Source organism: Vipera ursinii (assembly GCF_947247035.1).
Source record: "Vipera ursinii genome assembly, chromosome: 9".
Classification (NCBI taxonomy): Eukaryota; Metazoa; Chordata; class Lepidosauria; order Squamata; family Viperidae; genus Vipera; species Vipera ursinii.
The window spans coordinates 17,404,010-17,420,850 of NC_139523.1; the positions used below are offsets into that span (position 1 = coordinate 17,404,010).

The window sequence follows — 16,841 nt, forward strand, 5'->3', positions numbered from 1 at the left end:
ATGTAAGACAAATTATAAATCATCCATTAAGAAGAAATATGCTAAAGAAATGTCCACAAATATAGCCACAACTTGACAAATCTGAGCTTGCCTACACTTCTTCAAAGACAGTTTCAAAGAAAACATTGGAGTGACTAAATAGAATTTAAAAAGTGTGTCCCTTAGGGAAAAAAATAAAGCTATGGCCCATGTGGGGAAAAATCCTCAAAGAATTGAAATACTATCAGTTGAAACATAATAAAATGCCTAATAAGGTTGGGCCAAGAAATAAAAAAAGGAAAATATAATCTAGATAGAGGTATAAAAGCCAAGGAGAAGAATGTTAAAAGGATTACATTAGAAGCAGGAAGCTTGCCAGAGATAATGGTTTGGGTCATTAGACCATCAAGATGTAAAAAGAGCACTTAGGGAAGACAGAAATATTATGGAGAAGTTAAATGACTGCTTTGCATCTGCCCAAGACAAAGCCAAGGTTGGCAAAATAGATCCACATTTTTTTTCCACTAAGGCAATAAATCTGAAGAGGTGACACAAACGGAATCATCTTTAGAGGACACTTTAGAACAAACAGATAGATTAAACTCATAAATCACTAGCAGCAGATGGAATTCTCCCAAGAGTCCCAAAATAACACATAATATGAGCTAGCTGTGACACCCAATTCAAGAAAGGTGATTGTGCCTTGCTGTCTGAGAAAAGGAAGAAGCAAAAAAACAAAACACTACACCTCAGAATTATTACACAGTTGAACAGCACCTGCCAAAGAGATGCTAGGCACTGCCATTCAGTGAAGAGAGAGAGAAGAACATCTGAAATGAGCTGAAGTAGCAAATTCCCAGTCAAAAGCTGGGTGATGTCAAATATCTGCTTGGCCTGTAGCTGTGCACAGATCCTTTTGGCATCCTTTTCCAGATGCTACAAGTGCCAACTTTGAAAATGAACATGGCTGTGGCCATTTTCCCTATTCATTTTCGGTTGACACACTGAAGGGGGTAGAGGGCATTGCCAGGTGCTTCGCTAGTCAAAATAATCTTTTGTCCCATGGGAACCAAGGTCATCAGCTGCTCCTGAGACTTCTGGCTGGGCGTTTTGTACAAAACCCGCCAAGAAGATGTATTGGGGAATGTAGTTGCTTGCATAGTTTTTTAGAAATGGGATCTCTTAACTTTGTATTGGGGAATTGTTACGTGTGTCTTCAGACTTGCCAATACTTTATAACTAATAAATATGTTCTTTGAGGAATTTCCAAGCCTCGGAGTTCTGCTTTATTTGTCTCTGTCTGTCGGAACCATGACAACAAGCTTGCTTAAATCCACCTTGCCCCCAAACAAAACTAAACAAATGCTAATTGGTGTACCTCTGAAAACCCCAGGCATCCAAAGCTGATTTCATTGATGAAGGCTGGCAGCAGTGGGACTTACTACGTGATCTCTCCTGTATGTATAGTATGCTACTATGAATATTCATGCAGCCACAAACAAAAAGGAAATGATGCTTGGAATTAGTGGCTGAAGAGGGATTAAATTGAGCCATGTTGGTGATGTAAAATATACAGATGTAAGCAAAGCAGTCCCTTCAAGCCACTACACAGAAGGTTGTAGCTAACTCTTTTTCAAGGCAAGCTGGATTCCTTCATGGATGTGTCTGTATAGTTCTGTATAGTTCAGTGATGGCGAACTTTTAGAACTGCAAACCCAAAACCCACTTATGTATTGTCGGGTGCTGGGTGGGCGTGGCCCATTGGGTGGGCTTGGCTGTGGTGGTAATGGCAGACTGGGTGGAATTAAAAAGTTCAATCAATCAATTCCAACTTTGTGACATCTTTTTTTCCCCGCGAGAAGTTGAAATTGATTGATTGAACCTTTTTTTTTTTGCACACAGCAGTGGAGGCCTAAAGCGAAAAGGTTTTATAAAACCTTCTCTACAATCTTTCTTGTCGAAACTGGATGCAGTATTCCAAGGGTTGTCTTACCAGGGCACCATAAAGTAATATTAACACTTCACGGGATCTTGATTCTATCCCTCTATTAATGCAGTCTAGGACTGTGTTGTCTTTTTTTTTGGCAAGGCAGACATGACTCACAAGGAAAGTTAGGGGACCTGAAGCCCACTTGATAGGTGGAAGGGAATGTGCCTTTAAAGTTACTTACCAGTTCATCCCGTTGGATTTCTTGGGACTTGTATACCATGCCTTTGACATCTGAGGCAGACACATTGACCTGTGGGATGGATGGGGGATGGTTTTTGATTTAGGTTATACAATCAGGGGAATGAAAAGCTGGATGGGTAATCCAGCAACATTATCTTCCTCTTAGTGCCAAATCACTCCAGTCACATGAGACAATTGCAATCTAATCCTTTACAGAGTGCGTAGCTCCTTTACTCCAACATGTAACCTAAATAGAGAAGCATTTTCCTCTTTCAAGCTGGAACATGGGGAAACGTGGCCTGGTCCTCCACATAACGGGAAAATGGCAATGCATCAACCTTCACAAGACAGCAATTATTCATTTGAAAGCACACTCATCTCCATCATCTCCTTGGACATAGCAAAGTTAATACATGGAAAACAGATGGGCTCAGTACATATCACTGCATATAAAAAAAAGGTCCAGGCTTTGAACTACCACCTCAGCAACGAACAATCCTGAACAGGATTCGCACCTCACACAGTGTCTGCCGGGACTCCATGTATAAATGCGGCACAGTATTCTCCCCTCACTATTACCGCAGGGTCCCACGTCAAACTGTAGATCACATTGTGACCAATTGTAAGCTAAAGGCATATACCAGTCTAGTATTTGATTTTTTAAAAAATATAAACAATGCTGCACTTCAATAGTTAGATGGCTTTCACACTGATATTTGAACACTGATCTTTTAAAATGTTGGTGTCATCCAGGTCATAGTTATCCCAAAAGGTGCTTTTTCATGAGGCAACCGGACTTTCTGGGTTTTCTTTGAAGACGTTTTGCTTCTCATCCAAGAAGCTTCTTCCGCTCTGACTGGAGGGTGGGATCCTTCCATTCCCCACCATCCAGTCAGAACTGAAGGAGCTTCTTGGATGAGAAGCAAAACGTCTTCAAAGAAAAACAAGAAAGTCCAGTTGCCTCGTGAAAAAGCACCTTTTGGGATTGATAATAATAATAATGTAACAAGAACAAGAACAACAACAATAATGTTGGAAGGAACCGAGGTCATCTAGTCCAACCCCCTGGTCAGGCAGGAAACCCTATACCATTTCAGACAAATGGCTGTCCAATCCCTTCTTAAAAACTTCCAGGTTGGAGCATTCACAGCTTCTGGAGGCAGGTTATTCCACTGGATTAATTGTTCTGTCAGGAAATTTCTCCTTAGTTGTAGGTTGCTTCTCTCTTTGGTTAGTTTCCATCCATGGCTTCTTGTCCTGCCTTCAGGTGCTTTGGAGAATAGCTTGACTCCCTCTTCCTTGTGGCAACCCCTGAGATATTGGAACACTGCTATCATGTTACCCCTAGTCCTTCTCTTCATTAGTCATACCTAATTCCAGCAACTGTTCCTTATATGTTTTAGCCTCCAGTCCCCTAATCATCTTTGTTGCTCTTCTCTGTACTCTTTCTAGAGTCTTACTTTTTTCACCACTGAATTTCATTTTGTTAGATTGCACCCAATGTTCAAGTCTGTCCAGATCCTCCTGTATCTTAAGCCTATCTTCTGGAGTGTTGGCTATTCCTGCCAGCTTGGTGTCGTCTGCAAATTTGATGAATTCCCCATCTATCCCCTCTTCCAAATCATTGATGAAGATGTTGAAGAGCACTGGGCCCAGAACAGAGCCCTGGGGCACTACACACTTCCCTCCATGTAGATGCAGTTCCATTGAGGACTACACACTGAGTACAGCCGGTCAGCCAGCTATGAATCCATCTGGTGGTGATGCTGTCTAACCCACATTTTTCTGTCTTATCAAGTAGTAGGTTGTGATCTACTTTATCAAATGCCTTACTGAAGTCCAAATAAATTATATCCACAGCATTCCTCTGGTCCACTAATTTTGTCACTTTACCTTTTATATTTCTTTGTGTTCTACTGATCTAGATGAAATGTTAATATGTATTGCTAGTCCATGTATGATATGCCATATGCTAAATAAATAAACTGCATATAAGAATCTTAGCTTTTCCACTAAGTGGCTTTAAGATGTGTGAGAATTCCCCAGCCAGCATGCTTCAGCCAGTTGAAGTCCTTACATCTAAAAGCCGCCAAGATTGAGAAACAATGATCTAGAACATCAAATGATAAAGAGAGTCAGTATAGTTTGGTCACTTGTCTCAAGCAAAATTGATGGAGCCGTCTCTTAATCTGACCTCTTTCTGAGTGATGTTATGAGATTAACCCTTAATATGAAGTAATCAGCTTAAAAATCAAAACCTCTGTTATACAACAAATAATTTGATGTTACATAAACGTCACTGCATTTAAGTAATATACTGCATCAAGATTCATAACAACATAATAAAAAGGAGGGAATAAATATCACTGGAGAGGGAAACCACACATATTGCTCTGAATTACTTAGGACAAGCTAAGGTTAAGAGACATCTCCATCAACTTCGCTTGAGTTTAGTGACCATAGTTTATACTGACTCTTTATTATCCAGATGTTGCTGAACTCTAAGTCTAAGTACTATTAGCCCTAGAATGGTGGAAACTGTGGCCTACCAATTTCTACAGCAGTGCTTCTCCACCTTGGGAACTTGAAGATATGTGGACTTCAACATCCAGAATCTCCCAGCTAGAATGGGTGGCTGGGGAATTCTGGGAGTTAAAGTCCATGCATCTTCAAGTTGGCAAGGCTGAGAAACGTCATAGAGGATCCCATATACAGTAATTCTCTCTCCATTTTGGAAGAAAGGGGTATGTAACTGTAATATAAGGGACACGGTGGCTCAGTGGGTTAGGACGCTGAGCTTGTCGATCAGAAGGTTGGCAGTTTGGCGGGTCGAATCCCGAGTGCCGCGTAACAGAGTGAGCGCCTGTTACTCGTCCCAGCTTCTGCCAACCTAGCAGTTCGAAAGCACGTAAAAATACAAGTAGAAAAATAGGGAACACTACGGTGGGAAGGTAACAGCGCTCCGTGCACCTTTGCCGTCTAGTCATGCCGGGCACATGACCACGGAGACATCCTCGGACAAGCACTGGCTCTTCGGCTTTGAAACGGAAATGAGCCCCGGCCCCTAGAGTCGGAAACGACTAGCACGCATGTGCGGGGGAACCTTTACCTTTACCTTTACCTGTAATATACAGCAATAGAAAGAAAGGGCAAAAGATTTCCTCTGCACCTACCTTATGTTCATACTCATACAGCAGGGCTTTGTCAGTAGTTGGATAGTCATATTCTGCCAGCCCTGAAGCTGCAGAGAAAAGAACCGGGCATTAAGATTAGAAGAACAGAGGATCGGTAACAATCCACACGCCCCTTTCCTTTGGTCTCAGTCATTGCTACTAAAACCTACAGAGAAGGGCTCCATGAAGATCTTGAGCCGAAAACTTACCTTTCTTGTCGACCGATTCAGAATCTGCCCATTCCCCACACAGCATCAGAAGGAGAGGAGGAGAGCATGGCAGAAAGGAAAAAAGAGAACAGAAAAAGAAAAATAATTTTGAGAAGAAGAGAGGCAAGAGACACACAATATGCCGAGATAGCGAGGAGACAAAGCCCCAGGAGCAGAAAGACGGGCACTCTCTTCTCCAATTCTCCCCCAACAAGAACAAGGGATAAGTTGGGTGGGAGAAAGAATGCTTGTGTTTAAAACAATTCACTTAACTAGTTACTGAATTAACTCATTTTCTAACTTCATACAATACATTGAACCGAAATCTAATGCAGGTAGTCCTCATGGTTGGGATGGCATTTGGCATTGGAATTTCCATCATAATGGAAATAATGCAGTCATAAAGCAGGACATCATGTACTCATATCACTTAGGGACAGCAATCTTGGCAGTCCCAGTTGGCATTGTAACCCAGGGGAAGGGGTCATTAAAAGAGGACCTCATGTGACTGAGTCCTAGGCAAACGGGCTAGCGAGGGCCATGGGCGGACACTGAGTGTGGGTGGGCTAGACTCTAGAGCAGGGGTGTCAAACTCAATTTCATTGAGGGCCGCATCGGCATTGCGGTTGCCCTCAGGGGGCCGGGTGAGTATGGCCAGGGTGGGCGTGGCCTACTGGGTGGGCGTGGCCAGCTCTACATCGTTCGCATCAAGGGTGCCTATGGGGGCCTGGGCAGGAGTGGGACAGATCTGAGGGTCTCTGGCAGGAGGAGGGTCTCTGGGCCAGGGCCAAGGCAATGGGGGCTGTTCCCTCACTGTTTCCAGGATGGCTTTGCGGGCCACATGAAACCACTTCGCGGGCTGGATCCAGGCCCCGGGCCTTGTGTTTGACATGTCTGCTCTAGAGGGAGCTGTGGGCAGGTACTATGAAGTGCAGGTGGGTGGGGATAGCAATAGCAATAGCACTTAGACTTATATACCGCTTCACAGTGCTTTACAGCCCTCTCTAAGCAGTTTACAGAGTCAGCATCTTGCCCCATCAAACTGGGTCCTCATTTTACCAACCTCAGAAGGATGGAAGGCTGAGTCAACCTTGAGCTGGTGAGAATCAAACTGCCAAACTGCTGGCAGCCAACAGTCAACAGAACTAGCCTGCAACACAGCATTCTAACCGCTGTGCCACCCCAGGAAGTTATGGAATATAAGATTCCTGGGATCGTGTACTCCATCATGGGGCTCCTTGGGAGAAAATGCAGCAGGAGCATCTAATGGGAATCACTTGTTACATTCCCTGTTGCTTGTGAGAAGCGGGCAGAGAAGATCACGAATTGCGATCACATGACCGCAGCGTCCCCTTGCATCGTAATCGTGAGCTGAGCACCCAAGCACCTGGATCGTGATCATGTGTCCATGAGGATGCTGCAACAGCCTCAACTTTGTGAACCAGTCATAAGTCTGCTTTGTTCAGTGTTGGCATAACTTTGAACCATCACTGAACGAGTTGTTGTAACCTAAGGACTACCTGTAAATGGATTTGGATTCACACAATACTCTGAGCTTAACAAACAAAATAATCAAGGTTAAAAGTATGCATATTTTGCGTTGTTGTGTGACAGCAACTCCTACATTTGAAGAGGGGGGGAATTCTGGGAATTGAAGTCCACAAATCTTAAAGTGGTTAAGGTTGAGAAACATGAATCTGGAGGAAACAAAAGGAAGTACTGGCAAATTTGCTGGCTGGGGAATTCTGGGAATCGAAGTCTACCCATCTTAAAGTTACCAAGTTTGACAAAGACCACTCTAGATCCCATTCCTACAATCAAGGAAAAGAGTTGGAGCAAGCAGCTCCATTTAGCATACTTCTCATCTAAGGGGCTGGAACCAATACCATTAGCCCTACAGGTGAGCCCAAAATTCATGTTGCTGCAATATTTGTTAAGTGAATTTCACCCCATTTTATGACATTTCTTGCCACAGTTGTTAAGTGAATCACTACAGTTGTTAAGTTAGTAATACGGTTGTTAAGTGAATCTGGTTTTCCCATTGATTTTGCTTGTCAGAAGGCTGCAAAAGGGGATCACATGACACTGGGACACTGCAACCATCATAAATGTGAGTCAGTTGCCAAGCATCTGAATTTTGATCACAGCACCCTGGGTCATAAGTCCCTTTTTTAGTGCCATTATAACTTCAAACGGTCACTAAATGAACAATTGTAAGTAGAGGACTACCTTTGACTAAGCCAGCAAGGAAATGCTTATTTTCTCTTAAATTGCCAATTCCACAGACTGCTAAATCTTTCCAATCAGGGCTCTGTGGATTTTTTTTCCAAACAGATCTCAATATTTCATTCCATCAGAGCAAAAGAAAAAAGAAAAAAAAGGAGTTTATCAGTCACTTTTATGAGCGTTATTATTTTTGTTCTCCATCAGGAACCAAGATCAAAATGAACAATGAGTTTCAGAGCACTGCTTATCCTTGAATTCTGCTGACTGTTTTCCTCCTTGTGCCGGAGGCAAAACTGTTGTGTTACTATTGCCATACTATTGCCTTTGTGCTAGTGGGAAGCTATTGCTAGCGTAACTTTGACATCAGCAGGATTATAAAAAAATCAGAGAGGGAAAGTGGAAAATGGTGGAAGCAAAGTGGAAGCTAGACTTTGGGGATGCTTAGATCCGCATTCTTCTAATACGCAGTTTATCATGGCAAAGGAAATCGGATATACATTAACAGATTCTCTTTGGAAATACTGTCGTACTTTGCTGGCACCCATTTGTATATTACACCTTACCCTATGATGGTAATCATAGCCCATTCCTAATAGTGTGTTCAAAACCTTAAGCTTTTGTTTTAAACTGAAGTGTTCCCCCTATTTTTTTAACATTTGCAGTATGTTGATTTCATGGAATTGTTTTGTTACTCTGCCTACTAAAAGAAGGGATATCACTAGTATTGTTTAAGCCAATGTTTCTCAACCATGGCAGCTTTAAGATGTGAGGACTTCAGAATCCCCCAGCCAGTATCAAGTAAAGCATGCTCTTTTAATACTGAATTTATAGTCCTCTCCTTCCCTATCATATGTAAAAGAATTTCTATATTTTTTTCTTGCACCTTTGGCTTTAGATAATTTCACTAGCTGTCCTCCTCAACTTGCTTGCATGCTCATTATTATTTTCCTTTAGCAGAAACAATCTATCACCCAAACCAGCCCATTTTTACAACAGGAATATATTTTTCTACATATCGATATTGTTGACACTTTGATATCTTTGAATGGTTCATCTAACTCCCTATCCTAACATTTTTTAAGGTTACATTGTTCAACTACTCTCTAGATATAATAACAACAACAATTAATAGTAATAAGCACCTCGGGTGCAGACACAAAACAACCGGGAGCATCTTGAACGCATCTGGGCATTCTTGAACGCCCTCGGCATTGACAAAAATCACCACCAGTCAATTGCAAAAGACAAGTTTTACTTGGAACAGCTTACATCCTGCAATGATACTTTAACACCATCTAACAACATCTGCTTAACCCAGCTCCTTGGGAAGGACTCGATGGGTGGATAAAAATGCCAAATCCAATCTAAAAATCTGGCTGACAATGCGAAAAACCACAATCAGACACCATATGGAAACACAGAGAGTTCCAGAAACAAAAAATGAATCAACATATTGTTTTTCTTCTGCTGATTTTAAAAACCTTTCTTCTATTTCATTTCCCAAAGATTCTAATTATTTTCTGTCCCAAATAGGGACATGTTTTTCATATACTGCAAACTAAGATCTAGCACAGGGGTCTCCAAACTTGGCAACTTTAAGACTTGTGGACTTCAACTCCCAGAATTCCTCAGCCAGCCAGGGCTGGCTGAGGAATTCTGAGAGTTGAAATTGACAAGTCTTAAAGTTGCCAAGTTTGGAGACACCTGATTTGGTGAGATGTTTCAGAACTAGATAGCATTTTTTCCCTAACCTTTCTGACCTTAGGTCAGAAAGCAGCAAAGAGCAATTTATCTGACCCACCTTCTCCATCACGGCTCTCAGCAGCTAGATCCTCGCCACTGTCCATGGGTAGAAACTCTTCTGTGGTACGGGTCTCAGAGATGGAGGTAGTAAGCAGATCATTGGTGGACACCCGTTCAGATCGCAGCAGCTCCTCTAGAAGATAGAGAAATGGGAAATATATTATTTGGAGCCCCACCTTAGAATTTTGAGAATCTATCTTGTCTGCTACAACATATCCCAAATTTTTTGCAAAGGTTTTCATTTCAAGACATGCCCAGATTCATTCATTCTTTATAGGACAACTTTCCTTCTGAGAAAAATCCAGCCCTTCATCCATAGGACAGACGCACTTTGCAGATAGACAGCTGGGCTAGACCAAGATATTTTAAAATTGATGAAGAAATAGTAATTCCAGATGCTTGGGAAGCACTCAATAGATGGATAAAAATGCCAAATTCAGCCTAAACATCTGGCTGACTGTGTGATCCAGTTAGAATTCCCTTTACATGGACCCTCTTTCTCATATAATAGGTCATTCTAGAGCACGGGTGTCAAACTCGCCACGTCATGTGATGTGTCATGACGTATCGTGATTTTTGCATTGTCGGAGCTGGGGTGGGCGCAGCCTCCATATGATGGAACCAGGGCAGTTTGACACCCTTGTTCTAGAGTGTCTATGGAGATTCTCCATCATCCAGATCATGGTTGTGCCAAAAGTGTTTTTCCGAAAGGCAACGGAACTTTCTTGTTTTCCTTGAAAACATTTTGCTTCTCATTCAAGAAGCTTCTTCAGTTCAGAACTGTAGAATTTGGGGGATTCTATAGTTCAGTGTTTCCCAACCTTAGGAACTTGAAGATGCGTGGACTTCAACTCCCAGAATTCCCCAGCCAGCACAGCTGGCTGGGGAATTCTGGGAGTTGAAGTCCATGCATCTTCAAGTTCCTAAGGTTGGGAAACGCTGCTATAGTGCCTCTTCCTTCCTCTGGATAAATATAGAAGTATTTAGAAAATTACTCATCCTAGGTAGTAGAAATGATACAATGAGATACAATGAGAATATCAAATTAAGTAACCAATCAAACTAATTACTGAGGTAGCCATTGTTTTCATAGTACTTAAGAGCAGGCTGACCTTATAGTTGGGAAGACATCCTAGTCTACAAGCAACGGAAGACTTAATTTAAGAGTTGAGGGAGGATGATATTTGGGATAGGAAGGATCTGACGCATGTACCTATGTCTCCTCGGAGCTCCTGAGTTAGCTGGGGATTCTTGTATAGTAATGCAAGACTTTGGTTCATCCGTTCCTCAATGACATGGAGATGAGTATACACCTGAGAAAACACGCAATAATGGAAAATGATTCCTTCTAGAGAAGTTTTGCTCAGCCTTGGCCATTTGAAGATGTGTGGACTTCAACTCCCAGAATTCCACAGCCAGCGATGCTGGCTGTGGAATTCTGGGAGTTGAAGTCCACACATCTTCAAATGGCCAAGGCTGAGAAACACTGTTCTATAGTAATTCCAAAGACCCAAGATGGCGGCACTAGGCAGAAGGAAATCATACCTGGAACTTCATTTGTTCAGCCTTTTCAGGATCAGCTGCTGCCACATGCTGGTAATGGCGGAGTGTGTGGCGCTGATCTTTCTGTTCGGCCCGTACATATCTCTTCAGAGCTGCCAGGATGCGGTCGGGCTGTGTCAAAAGAAGAGTGTGACATAAATTAGTTGAATCTTGGCTGATTGTCTGCCGTTCCTTGGCCAATTCTCAATAGTTCGCCTTTGAGCAAATGGGATTTATTACTTGCCTCTCTTGGTTTCCTCCATTTCAGGCACAGATACAATACAGGTGGAAGCACAATAAAAAAAGCCCTTGGCTGATTTTGAAAAAGCTAAACAGAATGAGACTTGGAAGGGCCATGCACTAGATTGGAAAGCTGAAAAAGTCTGGGAGTTAAGGCAGTGGTAACCTTCTGTGGTATTGGAATCCTGGAGACAACACGAATCATAGACATCTACAGGCCCATCAGGAGCTGAACAAAAGGGATGGGAAACTTGACTTTGCATGATGATTACAGGAAGTGGAGCCACAGGGAAAATAAAAATTGTGAGTGCTTTCCATATGAACCCTGGCACACGTAACATGCTAAGATCCCCATTTTTGCATACTGTACCATTAGGAAGGAAGGGCTGTGTCCAACCCCACTCACAAGGATAAGAAAATTAATAAAGGAGAATATTTGCAGCTGGGGGTTGAAATGAGGGGCCTTTGGTGCTCTCTGAGCTTGGTTTTCTTGCAGACCTTTCATTACTCAAACTAGATAACACCATCAGTGCCTGAGTTAGCACTAGCATTGGTGACCTGAAAACCTGGCTCTTTGAGCTCTCTGGCCCAGGCTGAGAATTTTTAACTGGGGTTTTTAATTCTAGGGATTATTTAATCTTTTTAAATTTGTTTTTAACTTTTGTATTGGTTGTTTTAAATGCCCTGTAAACCGCCCTGAGTCCTTCGGGAAAGGGCGGTATATAAATTTAATAAAATAAAAATAAAATAAAATAAATATTACCTACTTCGGCTAGTGAAACATATGCAAGAAAACAACCAGACTCAAAGAAGACCAGAAAACTGTATTTTACCCAAGAGAATTTCACCGAAAAATTCTTTGGAAAAAAAAAATCAAATTGAGTGAAAAAGGGAAAGAAAAGATACAATTTTTTTTTGGCAGAGCATTTGAAAAAAAAATCACATTATCCTACCCCCAATTTTGAGTTAGGAGCAGAGCAGAGAAGAAAGTGGGAGCAGGTGAACTCTGTTTTATTTCTGGATGTCATTGCCTAGATGTGACTTCTGGGATTTTAGCAGGAAACCAGTACCGAGAACGGGGGTGGAGAGGAGTAAATGAAGCTCCCCACTTGCCATTCTGCAGTTACCTTGTCTGCATCAGCGTTCTTCGACGCTGCTTTCCAGATGTGCTGCATGTCCTAAATCCTCATTTAGATATGGCCCGTGGCTATTCTGGCTGAGGATTTCAGGAGCTGGAATACAGCATACCCGGAAAGCAAGAAACTTCGGAAAGTTGTCCGTCAGGGAATAGATCATTCCTAACTTCATTAATTAAGAGCACTACTAACGCCACATGCTTGGTGAGTTTTGTCTCACTTTCCTGCTCCCTAATTCTGCTCTGTGACAGTTTCAGGGCATCCTATGTGGTGGCATCACTAAGTGCTTCTCCACTGCATGACTAGACTTTACATTAGGGGTCCCCAACCCCCATCTACGGACTGATACCAGTCCATGGCCTGTTGGGAACTGGTTTGTGCAAGTGGTGGGTGAGTGTGCAAGCACGCAAAGCTGCATTTGCACAAGCGGCACACACGTAAAACCATCCCCTCCCCCTTGCTGCTGCTGCCGACGCTGGCGGTCCACGGAGCTAGAAGGGTTGAGGATCGCTGCTTTACATGGTCTTGAACTCTAATGATTGAATTAATGTTTCTCTAGCATTGCTTGCATACAAGAAGCAGAAACCTAGGGAAGAGCATCTTTCTCTTCTGTGCGCTTGCTTCTGGAACGGGTGGCATGGTCCAAGCTCATGGTCTACTTTGGTTTGAAATCCACACGCAGAATCTGCTTCTGCTCAGTTTACATACAAATCTCACATACAATTGTCCAAGCTACCTGGGCATGGTCGTTCTGTACAGCAGTTAAGTAATTCTCCAGTGCTGCACGACGGTTATCATTCAGCAATGCTACTACACGGGCCAGATGAGTCTCCACCAGCCGCTGGCGCTCTCCAGCCACCTGCTCTTCCAGTGTCTGGAGGACAGATTGGAAGTGCTAGAAAGCAATAAGAAGAAGGAAGCCATTCAGAATATTTCAGAACAACAGAGTTGGAAGGGACCTTGGAGGTCTTCTAGTCCAATCCCCAACTCAAGCAGACAAATGACTAATCTGTTCACAAAAACCTTCAGTGATGGAGCACCCACAAATTCAGAAGGCAACCCATTGCACTGGTCAATTGTTTTCACTGTCAGGAAATTTCTCCTCAGTTCTAGGTTGCGTCTCTCCTTGACTAGTTTCCATCCGTTGCTTCTTGTCCTGCCTTCAGGCGCTTTGGAGAATAAGTGGACCCCCTCTTCTTCACGGCAGCCCCTCAAATATTGGATTACTGCTATTATACCAACCCTACTAGACTAGACACATCCAATTCCTACAACCGTTCTTCATATATTTTAGCCTCCACCCCCCCAATCATCTTTGTTGCTCTTCTCTGCACTCTTTCCAGAATCTAAACATCTTTTTTTATATTGTGGTGACAAAAACTGGATGCTGTATTCCAGGTGTGGTCTTACTAAGGTTTTATAAAGCGGTACTAATACTTCACGTGATTTTGATTCTATGCCTTTGTTTATACAACCAAGGATTGTATTAGCCGTTTTGGCTGCTGTAGCATACTGCTACCTCATGTGTGGACTTCAACTCCACACAACCTGGCTGGTCAATTCTGGGAGTTGTAGCTCACACATAAAGTTGCCAAAGTCGAGCAATCAAGGCTTCTCATGATTTTAATGCACTAATACTGTATCATTAAAAGGGATGTGGCAAAAACCTTGGGTGAAAGACCTTGGAAGCTTTATTACAGCAAAATATAAATTTAAAATATATTTAAAATATAAATATAAAATTATATTCCTGAACACACGTGCAGACATATGCAGACCCCCCTTTCCCACCCGCTAAGGCTCAGGATAGCTCAGTAGCAAAGCAACAATATCAAATTCCTTAAAACTCAGTAAAATTAGCATTAAAAGCTTAAAATTACTCAAGCCACCTATAGGGACAATGAAATGCAAACACAACAAAGCATTCCATGCAGAGCTTATTCTCCTAGAAGCAGATGTTTAATTAATTACTTGAATGTGTTTAGAGAGTTTATATCCTGGCTGTCAAATAAAAACCCAGGATGGCTTATAATACTTCGTCAAACAGACAATTAAACGATTGACACACATTTTAACAACCTTACTGTATGAAAAATGGTAGATTCTAAAAAAATTGAAATAGTAGCATGAGCATCTCTGCTTTTTAAATTATCTAAATTAAAAAGTTGTTTTTTTATGGAGAAACAAAAAATTACCAGGGGAGGTTGCGAGAGAAAAATCTATAAGGGAGGTTAGTTCAAGATATCTGGAGGTTTATTACAAATTACTCTTTTTTGAAAAATCAATTGTTTAGAGACTGGCAGCTATCAATGGATGTGTCCTAAAGACAAACTACAACATCTGCTCACAGACAGGCCAAAAGAAACAGATACGAGGACATGTGGCTGATTCAACTTTTGTTTTGTTTTTGGTAAAAACATGTTTGGGCCTTCTTTCAGAGTAGGAATCCATTTAAGCTGTTTTCCAACACCAAAAAAAAAGAATGCAACTATTATAAACACAAAACAGAATCAAACAACAGATAAAGAAAACAGAGGATCCTTGTAATTCCAGCTCAGCTAAACCATTGAAAACAATTTCCTGAAACTGACTTAAATTGTAAACTATGCAAAACGCGAAATGTCACCCATCAAAATTTAAAGCTAATTTAACACTTGAATGCAAAGGACAACTCTATCGCACTGGGTAAAGAAACCGGCAAAGCGAGGGATCTGTCGATCTATCTTACTGGTTCGCCTAATCCTGGCATGGATTTATTTTTTAAAATGTCTTTATCACATTTCAAAAAATGAATTGTGGGCTTGTACTAATTTAATTCCATTTTATTCTCTTTTTGTACTGTTTTAACTGCCCTGTGAACCGCCCTGAGTCCTTCGGGAATAGGGCGGTATATAAATTCAACTAATAAATAAATAATAAATAAAAACAAACATTAAAATACAAACCAACATAAATGAACAAAGAGAGAGGAAGTTCAGTGAGATTGTTGGCCAACCTCACCTCATTCAGTGCTTGCCGGTCTGCTTTAGGCAAGTTCTTGGCTTCGTTGTCCGCTTCAGCCCATTCCTTCATTACCTGTGAAATCACAACAAAAGGCCAGTGGTCAATACGAGGGCCTTCTCCTCAGATTCTGACTTCCAATCTCTCAAAGTTAGAGAGAACTATCTGCCTGAGTAAGGAACAGGAAGCTGTTTTCCTGAGTCATGGACTTATAGAATTGTGGATTTGATCATTTGTCCAACTCTCTATGATGTGCAGGAAAACCAAATCCACTCTATTCTTAAAAACCTCCAGAGAACAGAAAACGAACAACATCAACTTCACTGCTGACATCTTGTAATACTGATTCAACATTGATCTCTTCTGATATGAAGCTGAATTTCAAAAATATCTGATGCCTGATCTGCAAAACATGTACTGTTTCCCCGTGGAATAATTCTTTAGAAAACAACAGAAAAGAGAAAGAAAAAAGGAAAGGAAGGAAGGAAGGAAGAAAGGAAGGAGGAAGGAAGGGAGGGAGGGGGGGAGGGAAGGAAGGGAAGGAGGGAGGGGGAGGGAGAGGGGGAGGGGGAGGGAAGGAAGGAAGAAAGGGAGGGAGGGAAAGGACTTAGACATGGTCTTACAAATCTCTGCGATCTATATTGTTCATCCATCATTTCTAACTGAGTTAGATCCTCAGTTTAATCTGTCAAGAGAAATCCTTTGATGGTCCCATGGGTGTGTCTGAAGTCCCCAACCTGAGCTAACCATACAATGAAAGGTTGCATATGTGCAAGCCAAGCAAATCCTCCTTCCTGTCTGTCCAGCCATTACCTCATTGATCTGTTTCATACGACGCTCCTCCAGGTCCATCTTGGCTCGCAAGAAATTGGCGTGCTCATTCCCATCTCCAGGCATTTCAAAATAAACATCCACCCCGTCCGTTGGGCGAGGGGTTGGGGTCACTGTAGAGACAGAGATCACGTTACACAAGAGCAGGCCTTCTTGTTGGTCTTAAAACAGAGATAAGGTAAGCTGTTGCCTTTGAAGTATTTTGGACAACAATACTTTTGGTTCCAGCAAACATGGCCAAATGGAAAGTACTATATGACAGTTAGTGGGTGAATCCAGCCCAATGAGACGGACTTATCTAAAAGCGGGTGAGGGGGGGCATAGGAATGCAAGAGAATGTAAACATTCATCCATTATTAACAGACATGATGAGGACTACGTATAAGAGACAATCCAATTTCTCCTTAAGAGAGGGTAGCACTGCAAGAGTTTGTGATCTGGCTCAGTGTGTAAATTCTTAATTGCCATAGGATTCTCCCTTGCTCAGAAATTCAACTGCAATCACTACTCTACCTGGAATATAATAAAGATT

The 16,841-nt window shown here is 42.0% G+C and overlaps 1 protein-coding gene across 2 annotated transcripts in view; it reads right to left on the minus strand.

Annotated features, from left to right (window-relative positions):
* Window positions 1-16,841, minus strand: part of APLP1 (amyloid beta precursor like protein 1) — a 40,474-nt gene that overhangs the window by 8,923 nt on the left and 14,710 nt on the right. Inside the window, exons 7-15 of one of the 2 annotated variants that reach the window (XM_083368994.1) lie at window positions 16,292-16,422; window positions 15,479-15,553; window positions 13,215-13,373; window positions 11,106-11,234; window positions 10,774-10,873; window positions 9,559-9,693; window positions 5,532-5,555; window positions 5,323-5,390; window positions 2,151-2,219 (exon numbers count right to left, since the gene is read on the minus strand). In XM_083368994.1, coding sequence (XP_083225120.1) covers window positions 2,151-2,219; window positions 5,323-5,390; window positions 5,532-5,555; window positions 9,559-9,693; window positions 10,774-10,873; window positions 11,106-11,234; window positions 13,215-13,373; window positions 15,479-15,553; window positions 16,292-16,422 — 890 coding nt within the window. The remainder of the gene's footprint in view (window positions 1-2,150; window positions 2,220-5,322; window positions 5,391-5,531; window positions 5,556-9,558; window positions 9,694-10,773; window positions 10,874-11,105; window positions 11,235-13,214; window positions 13,374-15,478; window positions 15,554-16,291; window positions 16,423-16,841) is intronic. The other variant, XM_083368995.1, reaches the window with a different exon arrangement.